Source organism: Haliotis rufescens, unplaced genomic scaffold, assembly GCF_023055435.1.
Source record: "Haliotis rufescens isolate VD_foot unplaced genomic scaffold, xgHalRufe1.0.p SCAF_19, whole genome shotgun sequence".
NCBI classification, from domain to species: Eukaryota; Metazoa; Mollusca; class Gastropoda; order Lepetellida; family Haliotidae; genus Haliotis; species Haliotis rufescens.
In genome coordinates this window covers 14013608-14027093 of record NW_025963879.1, presented here as the reverse complement: position 1 = coordinate 14027093, position 13486 = coordinate 14013608, and the positions used below count along the sequence as shown (strand labels likewise).

General features: G+C 41.1%; 1 protein-coding gene across 1 annotated transcript in view; it reads left to right on the top strand.

Moving 5' to 3' along the window:
• Positions 1-13486, top strand: part of LOC124148289 (ataxin-1-like) — a 121090-nt gene that overhangs the window by 12184 nt on the left and 95420 nt on the right. Inside the window, exon 2 of the mRNA XM_046519310.2 lies at positions 3297-3463. Coding sequence (XP_046375266.1) covers positions 3307-3463 — 157 coding nt within the window. The 5' untranslated portion in view covers positions 3297-3306. The remainder of the gene's footprint in view (positions 1-3296; positions 3464-13486) is intronic.

Sequence of the window (13486 nt, the reverse complement as noted above, 5' to 3'; positions counted from 1 at the left end):
TTAGTATTCGACATCCGGCGGTTTCATTTGTAATTTTCAGATGTTAAATTTACTGAGCATCAAATACTTATTCTACCATGAATTTGAAAAACACACAATTTTGATTGGTCAATCAGGGGTATCAAATCACAATAAACCCCCTCTGATTGAAAAAGATGATTTGAGGGCCACATCATTGTGGAAGCTAATGTTTTTGAATACCTCTTTTACATTGTCACTAGAAATATTGAAGTAATATGTACAATTATAGGCTACAAAATGCAAAGTTGCGGCTACCACAATATTCAAAGGATGTGTGGCAATACATTTTGATCAGAAAACACAATAAAAACTCTACAAAGAGAATTTCAGGTTTTGAAGACAACACTGAACTTGGAATCTGGTGCTTCTCTATATACTACTGTGACGTCATATCTTTTGTGGAGCAATGAGCAATATGACGTCATAATAGTGACGTGAGGTGTAGAACAAAACCTAAATTTGCAAGGCTTGCTTAGTTTTCTTTAAAGGTGCCCACCTCATGTTAGCTAACGAAGTTGCCATGCTACATGCTTTCAGTGCCTGTCATGAGTTTGAGTGAAGTATTACAGTCCAAACAAACTGCTTGAGCATATTGAGCGCCATATTTTGTTTAAAGGCTTTTGTCCGTGATTCCATATTTTCTGATCAACAACCAACTCAAAACACTGGACTCAACCTATGCCGCTTCACTCACTGTATTTGCTTCCACCAAAGAATTTGTGTTTTATTGAATCGTGGTAAAATGGAGATAAACTAATGATAAACATACTGTGTTTTCAATGTAGAGCAAGGTAACCTGTTGATTTCACAGCGCTAAATTGAATTTGGAACCGAACACGCAATGCTGTACATTGAAAACATAGTATGTTTATCTCCTAACTAACACCCACAAGTCTTATTACATGATGTTGATCGATACTGGAAAATGCAAAAGTCTAAATCTCTGTGTGTTCGCAACCTCCCATGGTTATGAGTTGCAATGAATTACATCATGAAACAACGGATGATGTCTCATGCTTCCAACTTGCCTGGTTAGCCGAATGAGGAAAAAAATGAAGTTGTATTGATAAATATTGTTCAATCATACTATTGAATGTGCTATTCCTTTCGCCCAGCCAAGTGGCATATTTTTTCAAATTTAGGATTGATGGACTTTGGATTCCGTTTAACAACATATGTTTAACAATCTGATTTCAGCACACACTCTATAAAACATAACAATAAAACTTAAAAGTAGATTGCCAAATCTGAAGTAGTAGTACCAGTTCGCAAGAGACAAGTTTGACTTTGTCATACCAGTGGCTGCTAAGACAGGACCGCCTAGTTGTCTAGTGGTAGAGCGTCCCTCTGGAGAGTGGAAGGTCCTGGATTCGATCCCCAGCTGCATCATACCAAAAAACGTAAAAAAGAGGGTACTTGTTGTTACCCTGTCTGGTGCGCAGCATTAAGGGGCTAAAGCAAGGACTGGTCAGCTCAAAGTCAGTATACTGTGTCTGAGAGGGGCAAAAAACTGCGGCATGGTATCTCAGTGAGCAAGCTCTATAAATCGGTGCCAGTCTAGACAAGCACGCACGCACGCATGCACGCATGCACGCACGCACACACACACACCTCTCTCTCTCTCACACACACACGTACGACGCTGTGTGAGTGTTTGGATGCGCCGTTAAACCCAATTTTACCAGATGTTTTGCTTTTATAAAGTACCCAGGGAAGGTGTAACATCAAACTTGCTCCACAAATGACATGAACATTGTCAAGCTGTTGTTAGTTTCATTGCCTAAAAATTGACTCAATATGGTCTTTAGGCACATGATGGAATATGTCCCCTTACTGTTGAGCCATGACATTACTGTTGACATACATCTTGTATCAGGCAAACTGTATAATTGCACCAGGTACAAAGATGTCCCTTATATTGGTTAAGTTGGATGTATGAAAAGCCAACAGTTGCATTATTTTAATAAGTAACAAATATAATGAGAAATGTTTGAACAAAAAAAACACAATAAAACTCTAGATAGGTAGCGATGAGTTGTCTGGACTGGGAGAATTACCTCCCTTTCACCATGCTGGTTCTCAGAGCTTGTCAGAGCAGTCCAGGGAACGGTATGCAGATATCAGCTCGTGTCTTGGCATCATGTCAAGCCATGTAAAATGTACCCTTGCCATATTTATTATATGTCTAATATGAATGCTGGACTTCAAGGAGTCTTGTAAATTACACTTGATAAATTACTGCCATGTACACCAGGTGTGCAGCACGTTTCATTTTAAACCATAAGATAATTCCCAATCTCTTGCTCCCATTCCTCACAAAGGCGCAACAAGAGAATTATTATTAATACATTAGCTTGACTGTTTCTTCATCATTTTAGCTGTTTGTATGTGACGTCATCCTAATGTTTGTTCAGTGTTTGGATTCTCGCTTTCATTAATGAATTATATTTTGTCAATGTGACTGAATCTGTTATGACAGCTACTAAAACTACCCAACCTTTGTGAGACACTGAGATATTTCATACTGCTTAATGTCTATCCTTATTAAAAGTTGACCCGTGAAGATCCGGGATAGACCAGGTCTTCAGCAGCCCATGCTTGCCGTAAAAGGCGACTGTGCTTGTCATAAGAGGCGACTAACAGGATCGGGTGGTCAGGCTAGCTGACTTGGTTGATGCATGTCATCGATCCCAATATGGATCCATTGTCATAATGTCAATCACTGGATTGTCTGGTCCAGACTCGACCACGGTCATATAGCTGGAATGTTGCCGATTGCGGCGTAAAACAACAAATAACCTAACCTCACCTCACCTCACCTCACCTCACCTCACCTCACCTCACCTCACCTCACCTCACCTCACCTCACCTCACCTATCAAAAGTTGAGTAGCAGATGTATGCTGTTGTTTCGATAAGAATTATCAACTCCATTGCATATGACTGCTTGGGACATGTGGATGGCTAAGGTCCCTACAAAATGGCTGTGTGGAGTTGCTTCCTTGAGGCCTGCCAGAAACCTATAATCATGAGTTTGAATCCTGGTTTGCCTTGATTGTGTTTCCAGGTTTGTTAGCACCATACCCTTGCTTGTGGTATGCATATAAGACTTTCATCACTTTAAGCTTCCTTCCCACATCAAACTGACATGAAACCACCCACCTACCCACATACACACTCACCCACACCCATAGCCATACACCCACCCACCCACATATCCACTATCCTCTTCTAGATGTGTGTAACAATAACTAGACGTGTTGCTTTTCCTTTCAGCTGTACTATAATGTCTAGTAGTAGGAGTGCTGGAAGCCGGGAATCACCTTGTGCCAGTAGTAGTGGTTCGGTGTTAGTGCCTCCCTATGACTCTGCTGTGAAACACCGACTAGCTGTCCATCTCTCCGGAGGATCCTTCCAGACCACGGCTCCTGCTGTACCCCCCGGTAAGTGCGGCTTTCGTTGCAGTCTTATACCGTAAAGGTATATTTATACCACTGAAAAGAAGTTAAGGACCACCTGTCTTTTTATATTAACTATAGTAATACAGAGATTTATCTAGGATTTCCAAACTCAGTGCCCTTGGCAGGCAGATTGGGAACATTTTGTGATGTTGTTCAAAATTGGATATTTTTTAATGTATTATTTTTGTAAATTCTGAGGAATTCGGCAATTTTTAATTACTGACATTTACTGAAGATTTTGGGCCGAATTTATGTCTCTGAGCAGGCATCGGTGGATACAGAGGGGGAGTGCGGGGGTGCGCACTCCCCGTTTTTATTTCGAAAAAAATCTTTATTTCTGTATAAATTACCACCAAAGACAATAAATAGATCTTAATATTGCAACCCCCACCCCCCTTTTAAATAAAGCTGTATCCGCCCATGGCAGGTCTTGATAAATCCCTGTGATATGAAAGAATTGTGTGGTCCTTATTTTCTCTTGATTCTTGCTTTTCGTGAACCACCTGCCCCCAAAATTACCCACCTCTGATATTTTAATTTATTTTTTCTGACGCTCAGGGTAAAATGCCATTGTCAGCATGGCCTCATGCCCACCTCTTCATACCTAGCGATGCAGGGTCAAGGCCAGAAGAGGTCACAGGGTAGACACCTGGTAGATGGAAGATGTGAATCGAGTTTACATTTATCAATTTGTTACCTACCAAATAAATAAGAAATTAAAATCCTCCCTCCATCCCTACTCTACTGTTAGTTTGACATTCTAGAAGTTTGTGAATAAATAATAAGAACATATAACTTATGGATAACAACTTCTGGTTTATTGCATGTAGCGAGCCATCACTCACTCCAGCTTGATAACATAAGAATCTACATCGAAATATCGCAATATAGAATAAACCAGACATTGTTATCCATGAAGTTGTACATTCTAAGTACCTCCCTACCCACTCAAGTTTGAAAACCCCCCATGAGAAACAAGATTATTTCTTTAACAAACCTTATGTCAGTGTTTTATACACCAGTATGATGGTATTACTGTTATCACAATGTTTGATATGGTGATACTTTGTACATTGCAATACCTTTTCACATGCATGATGTGATGCTTTAGGAGATATTTTTTCCATGAGGTGAGTGTCATGTGACTTGGGACCAGGTTCACAAAGTGACTTTTACATTGTGGGATATACAGGTTCGCCTAGCCTATGAAAACTTGGGGTCAGCATGAGTCACTGCATATTTCTTTGAGAGCCAGGAGCACAATTTTGAATGTCCTGAGTTTTAGTCTACAAAATATTGTGAACAGAAAATGTGAGGGTTGATTGATTGTTCTCAGCCTCACAGTGCGGAATCGCTTAACAGTGACATCTTTTGCATGTTCCTAAAGTTTGTCCTTTTTAAAAAAAAGACCCCTGCTTATTTTACTGACTTGTCACAGTGAAACAGTTTTCTCGATTGACTCCAGTTTGTGTGGATATACCTCTATGGCATCATGAAGTGTCCACCACCAATGATTTTCACTATTACGCAGTTCCTTCTATGTGAGGCTTGAACTTAACTTAACTGATTTTATTTTCGCCTTGAAGAGTTTAGAAAGAAACGCAAGCCGTGTTCACCATCATCAACATTCTGTGGATAAAATACACAATTTCTGTATTAGTTCCTTGGATGTTTTCATGAGAACTAGTACTGACTGATAAAAACTGGCTGTGTCAAATTTATCACACACAAAAATACACATTTCACTGCATTTTGGTGTGACAAATACTCAGAATTCCTGTGTCATGTGCCATGGCTGTAGTGTTTTCACCGCATTCCTTCTGGAGCCTCTGTATGGAGACACTACCTGGCCTGACACCAGAAAGCCCCCACCCTACCCCCTCGGTGATGTATTCAGGAGCCTATGTGTGGAGACACTACCTGGCCTGACACCAGCACCCCCCCACCCCACCCCACCCCACCCCACCCCCTCAGTGATGTATTCAGGAGCCTATGTGTGGAGACACTACCTGGCCTGACACCAGCACCCCCCCCACCCCACCCCACCCCCTCGGTGATGTATTCAGGAGCCTATGTGTGGAGACACTACCTGGCCTGACACCAGCACCCCCCCACCCCACCCCCTCGGTGATGTATTCAGGAGCCTATGTGTGGAGACACTACCTGGCCTGACACCAGCACCCCCCCCACCCCACCCCCTCGGTGATGTATTCAGGAGCCTATGTGTGGAGACACTACCTGGCCTGACACCAGCACCCCCCCACCCCACCCCCTCAGTGATGTATTCAGGAGCCTATGTGTGGAGACACTACCTGGCCTGACACCAGCACCCCCCCCCCCCCCCCCCCCCCCCACCCCACCCCACCCCCTCGGTGATGTATTCAGGAGCCTATGTGTGGAGACACTATCTGGCCTGACACCAGCACCCCCCCACCCCACCCCACCCCCTCGTTGATGTATTCAGGAGCTGTGCTTGGTGTGTGAACTGCACTCTTCCTGTAGTACATTCTGCACACATTCTGCACACATTCTGCGGAGAGTTGCCCCTGTTGTATTCGGGGAATTGTGTGAGGTCTTGGCATGATGTATTGTCACTCTCAGAACTGATAATAATAATAAGGAATGGGGCGACAGGGTAGCCTTGTGGTTGTCATGCAGAATGCCTGGGTTCTGTTCACGTGGGTACAGTGTGTGAAGCCCTTTTCTCGTGTCCCCTGCCGGGTTCTTGCTGGAATATTACTGAATTAAGAAATGAATGACGAGTTGTATATCGTCTAAAAAACACAACAGAGAGTATAAGCCATGAGGGGTGCAACCCCGAGTGGTTTATTCTCCCTGCAGTGTTTTATTGTACGATAAACAACGATCACAAGTCGTTTTTTCTTACATGAGACATCAACAGCCTATTTAAGGATGATGATAAAATGTACCCCTATTTAAATAATGATGGCTCCCTCAATAGAATCTGTCCTTGGCAATGGTGTACAAGTCCATTTTATGCACAGGTGGGTATTTCCCACATTCTCACAATCCTCAGTCCTCACATTGAGATTGTCATACCTCTCCCGCTTTTGGATGCTATCGTTCGACCATCGCGTTTACCTGGGTTGCTTAGCTACATCTATGGGGAACAACTCACTTGACACTCCCCTCTCAAAAATAACATCCAATATACCACGCCTTAAAGTTGCGAGCGCTTGTTCGAATCTCCAGAAATGTTCTTCATTGTTCTTTGCTATTTCGTGTTGCTTGCTTATCCATATTTTGGCATAAGACTATACTTATTGACTCTAAATAAATGTCTGCAACTCGGCTTATAAATGATATTGAAACCTGTTTATTGAAAGTAAATTTGGGTCTTTCAGCCGTGAAAAGTCTGATCTTTGCCTTGAAAAGGTATTAAATGTGGCGGCTCAAGATGTGTATGAACCACATGTAGATAAGGGAGCAACCATTTGATTTGATCTCCAGGGGAGATATTTTGGTTTGAGATCAGCATTTTTTTTTCTAAACGTTTAGAAGCTAAGTTATTTTTTCGAAAATAAGAAGGTGCTCCCCCCCCCAAAAGAAAAGCAAAAAAAAGAAGCATCAAATGGTTGCCTTTTAAGGGTGCCAGGTAGATTGGGTGGGTGGTTGAGTCCTTGACATTTTACTAAGGGCTGAGTGCAATGTCAGCCAGGGAAATGGGTTCATTTGAGTGGGTTGGTCATGTGATCATTTAGGTCAAAGGTCGGTTTCACAATTCAAAACATTTCAAGGTTACCGTCACCTACCCAGTAGCGTTTTCTAGTGTACTGCCTTTGAATAACATTCTTGCATACAACTAGTTTGACAGCCTACTTTATGGCTGTGCAGTTCAGGCATGGTTGAATAGTATGTGGGTGTCACTGGGAAATGCACGCTGAATTTCTTTTATTGCTTTAGAGTTAGGATTAATGTTTTAAGACAATCATGTTGGATATATTTAAAATATAAGGACAGAAGAGTGTATGTTAGCAAGCTGAAAATTAATAATCATTGATACAGTGATAACAATTTTCTGACATTATGAACATTTGATAATTTTAATTGTTAATCATAAACCATTTTAAAATCTTGTATTTGTCCTTTATGTATTAAAATGGGCAATGCTGGCAGAAGTAAGAGTGATAATTATGCCTGACAGTGTTGCCAGACAATGATCACTGACATTGATGACTGACAGTGATGCCTGACAGTGTTGCCTGACAGTGATGCCAGACAATGATCACTGACATTGATGACTGACAGTGATGCCTGACAGTGTTGCCTGACAGTGATGCCAGACAATGATCACTGACATTGATGACTGACAGTGATGCCTGACAGTGTTGCCTGACAGTGATGCCAGACAATGATCACTGACATTGATGACTGACATTGATGCCTGACAGTGATGCCTGACAGTGATGCCAGACAATGATCACTGACATTGATGACTGACAGTGATGCCTGACAGTGTTGCCTGACAGTGATGCCAGACAATGATCACTGACATTGATGACTGACATTGATGCCTGACAGTGATGACTGACAGTGATGCCAGACAATGATCAATGACATTGATGACTGACAGTGATGCCTGACAGTGATGCCAGACAATGATCACTGACATTGATGACTGACAGTGATGCCTGACAGTGATGCCTGACAGTGATGCCAGACAATGATCACTGACATTGATGACTGACAGTGATGACTGACAGTGCTGCCTGACAGCGATGACTGACAGCGATGACTGACAGCGATGCCTGACAGTGATTCCTGACAGCGATGCCTGACAGCGATGCCTGACAGCGATGCCTGACAGCGATGCCTGACAGTGATGCCTGACAGTGATGCCTGACAGAGATGCCTGACAGCGATGCTTGACAGTGATGCCTGACAGCGATGACTGAAAGCGATGCCTGACAGTAATGCCTGACAGTGATGCCTGACAGTGATGCCTGACAGCGATGCCTGACAGTGATGCCTGACAGTGATGCCTGACAGTGATTCCTGACAGTGATGCCTGACAGTGATGCCTGACAGTGATGACTGACAGTGATGACTGACAGTGATGCCTGACAGTGATGACTGACAGCGATGACTGACAGTGATGCCTGACAGTGATGCCTGACAGCGATGCCTGACAGTGATGACTGACAGTGTTGCCTGACAGTGATGACTGACAGCGATGACTGACAGTGATGACTGACAGTGATGACTGACAGTGTTGCCTGACAGTGATGACTGACAGCGATGACTGACAATGATGACAGACAGTGTTGCCTGACAGTGATGACTGACAGCGATGACTGACAGTGATGATTCAACAATGATTCTAGATACCCTGAAGTGTCATACACTGGTTTGTCTGTGCAAGATCGAACTATACTTTACAGGCTGCCGTGAAGTGGACAATAAGATGACATCACTCACTCACTCACTCACTCACTCACTCACTCACTCACTCACTCACTCAGAGAAGGCTTTTGAGTACATTTTGCTGTTAATTCAGCGTTGTTGTGTACATCTAGTTCAGATTACATTTCTGTTAATTCAGAGAGTTAATGTAGTGGGATGACTTTTTGTCTATAATGCACCTATCACATTGATGTTGTAATACATTCTTGTGTGCACACATGCAAGCACAGATGCGCCCAACCAAAGTCCAGTTAGGGGGAAATAATTTGATTGTTTATCTGTTTATGGTGCTGTTTCATTGTAACATGATATCCCGTAACTGTGTACAACAGATTCTTGTCTCCTAAGGTATATTGGTTTTTTTATCTTGGCTAATTTCAGTTGATTGCATTACTCATGAACTAATTTCCTTCAGATAGACAGGATGGGTTATTTCTTTTTTTGAATGATGGAATTCAGCATGTTTTGTCCGTACAATATTGATTCTCGACCTGAGCGATCCAGTGGAGACTGAGGGCCCCATAATCACTTGCAGAGGATCAAATTAACGTGGATGTACCTCGAGTAAAAATATCTCTCCATCATCATCATGTTGTGATGTCAAGACAAAAATGACTGGATAATCAATTTACTGTGGCGGCCAGTAGGATTCAGCCTACTTGATATTATATAACATTATTAGATTGGAAAGAAAAACAAGGTTAATGCTTTTATGAATTATGAACTACTTTCTTACTTATTGTGGAGAGGTGAACAGTTGTGTGAAAAAGGAATCTAACTCTGATGTCATGCCTTTGTGTTTCAAAAACTTTCCAAAGTTGTCATGGTTATTTCAGTTTGATTTGTTATTGATGAATGTGACAGATTCCTTTAAAATCAATTTTTCAATATGGGCACCAGGTAGACATCTTTTATTAAGAATAAGAATAATTCAAAAATCTTCTTCTCAAAACACAAAGGGTCACAGACCTGAAACTTGGGTGATGGTGATGGTCACCTTGTGTAGGACCAAGATTATTCAAAACATTGTGATTGGAAATCAAATATGGCTGCAGGTGGCCATATTGGAAAATACAAAAGAATTAGTCATTCGTCTCAACATCTTCTCCTCAGAAACCATAAAAGGAATAAAGCTGAAACTTCACATGTTTGTTTCCACCAATGATGACATCCAGATTAATTCAAGAGGTCTGAATCTGATTTTCATTATGGCCTCCTTGGCAGCTATATTGAAAAAAACCCAACTATTTATATTCCCTGCTCAGGCGTATCTACTCAAAATGTACTGTAATAATCTTCAATGCGTTCATCCATTTTAGGCTCTGTTTTCATCTCTAAAATATGCAGAATGAGGAAGCTGAACTTGGCATGTATGGGGGGTTCTCCTCCATCGTCCCGAGGCAGTTGAGTTAATTGACTTTAAAGGTCCAGTTTCTACACTTGCCAGGCTAGGCTGGAATTCCTGGGCTTGATCGTAGTCCCACCAGTGGCTATTACAAGTTATTTCCCTTCTATGCCTCTCCTATGGACCAATCAGATTCAACCTCTCATATCACTTACATTTACTTCCAACAAAATGGTGGCACCCAGCCAAGACAAACTGATCAGTAATCAAGACCTATATTGTGATAAAACAGGTCTTACATCGCGAAGTGCATCAAATCACGTGATCACCTTGATTAAAAACATAAAAAGGTTCAGAAAATAGGTTCTGTTGACAAGTTGGAGGTGCAAATGCTTTGCAAATCCTGCAATTGACTGAAAACTGCATAATACCAGCCAAGTGCAGCAAGGGTGGAAACTGGACTTTTATAGTCAGTTAACTCACTTGCCGCGGGAAGATGGTTCTCCTAATGATGACATATTTTGTTTCAAGTCATTACGACTTTGATGTTTTTGTTAATCAATTGGAAACATTGTATGGCATTAGAAAACTATTTGTCTTTGAGTGGTATTGATAATAAGGATCAGAGTTGAAGCTGTTGTGTAAAATTAATGTAATTGTTGTGTATTGCAGCAATGCTCAAAAATGGTAATATCATTTTTGCTGATTGTAAAATGTGGATAGTAAGTTACTTGTTTCATATTTACTTTTGTCCTCATTATTTATTCAGAAAGTGTTTAAACCACAATACAGACAGCAACCCTTTTTACGTGGCTGACACTTTTGACAATTTAAACTGTTGGATACATATCCAGGTGAGCTACAGTGCATTTTTCAAGGAAGGAATATGATTCTGTGATTTTGTAGGTCACTAGGTTATGTCTGATCATTATTGTAACCATTGATTTCTTTTGCAGAAACCAGATCTCAATCAAACTTTTAATGATGGGAAAAACGTATGTGTAGTCCTTTCAAGATAATATTATTCCAGTTATGTCAGCAAGCAAACATTCTTTTGAAAGAGAAGGTGTAGTATTCAGCATAGACTATGACAACTTAGGGTCTGATTGTAGGAACTTGATTTAACTTTCACCAGGTGCATGTTGACATGCAAATCTAGTTGCTCCAGACAAAACCAGTTTGCACCCTGGTCCCATAAATTTATCAAAGTTGAAAGATAGATGCATGGACTAGTCTAAATATATAATTTCTAAGATCTCTGATGACTATGTCATGATTTGACATAAATTAATGAGTATTGCTGTAATAGGAACTTGTGCACATAATCTTGAAGTACCCATGGTTTGATGATGTCAAGCCCAATAAAGCATGACAACTTAACACAGGGATTAATGATGTTGTATGCTACATGAAGCTTAGAGATATTGAGTGTGTTCAAAGATCATTGTTGTGTGGAGAAGCAGGGGTTAGACAGACACAAATTTGAAATCTTTTTACATGCACTTGGTGCATGTAGCCATGAATATTAGGTTTCACTTTTCAATAATAGGTCCCGTTGGTGCATGTTTTATGTAAGCGAATTCGAGCTTGGCAACAGGTCACCTGGTTATTAGTTGTTGCCCAGGGCTTAGATGTTTCCATGGTTTAATTCCCTTAGAATTACAGTCTTAAAGCGCGATCATCAGGAGATGTTTTCGAGTTAGATGTGATAATGAATCAGAAAACAAAATGAGTGAAAAACTATCAAAAACACAACAGGATTGTGTAATTGGTTGATAAAACTTTCCACTCACTTGTGAACCCTGCCATGGTGCTATATGTTTTATGTTACCTTGTGTGACAATGCAGATTTTCTGGCAGCAATTCACAGTCACTCGTACACTCATTCTAAATATAAAATGCCATCGAGAATGTAAGGGGAAGTAACTCTTCACAGCATGCATGTCAAATAACTGGAGGAAGTGCCTATAAATACATAAATAAGATTCTGTTGTCACTGTCAGGGTTTTTGTTTGTTTGTTTGTTTGATGTGTAACTCTGCACAATAATCCAGCTATATGACGGCGGTCTGTAAATAATCAAGTCTGGCCCAGACAATACAGTGATTTACATCATGAGCATCGATCCACACAATTAGGATCGATGACATACATCAACCAAGTCAGCGAGCCTGACCACCCAATCCTGTTAGTCGCCGCCTCTTACGACAAGCATAGTTGCCGTTCGTGTCAAGCATGGGTTGTTGAAGAAATATAGTCTACCCAGATCTTCACAGATTGTAAGGGTTTGGTAATGAAGCTAAGTATGATTAATATGTAGGGTATCAGCATAATGCAACACTGTAACTAGAGAGGGACTAGGTTGAGGTAAGGCAGCATCAGCTAATTTGAGGCAGTTAAAACCCCACTTACCCCTGGTAACTCACAATGAATAACAAATGTCTAGCAGTTATTAATTACCATAATGCCACAGAGGAATGTCTCAATATCACACTTATGGCCTTTATTACAATGTCTAGGTCTGTAAAGGGCAGACTGTTTGATATTTGGTTGGGGGGATATACTCTGTTCCTGAAAATTCTTGCTACAAATACCTTGTCCTCAAACTTGTTAGAATTAATTTGACTGTTGTTTAACGCCACACTCAGCAATATTCCAGCTATTTGACGTCAGTCTGTAAATAATCAAGTCTGGGCCAGACAATCCAGTGATTGACATCTTGAGCATCTATCCACGCAATTGGCATCAATGCTTCAACCAAGTCAGTGAGTCTGACCACCCGATCCCGTTAGTTGCCTCTCACAACAATCATATTCGGATATTCGATGATATATATTAACTAAGTCAGCGAGCCTGACCACTGATCATGGTTAGGCACCTCTTACGATAAGCATAGTCGCCTTAAACGGCAAGCTTGGGTTGCTGAAGACCTTTTCTACCCTGGTTCTTCACAGGTCTGTCAGAAATGAAATGTTTACTGGACATGATGGATGTTGTGAAGTGTTATGTGTTGTGGATAAGAATAAATGTATTGAAATACTTTCAGAGACTAAAAATGTATGTTTTGAAGTGTCATGTGTGTCATCGCGGATAGGTGCTCACAATATCGAACACTGGATTGTCTGGTCTCGTCATACTTTGGTACAATATTGCTGAGTGAGGCGTTGAAATCTGTATTTAGTAATCCCATGGGTTCCCAAAATATTGCTTCCGATAAACCAAAAATTGTGAATGAAC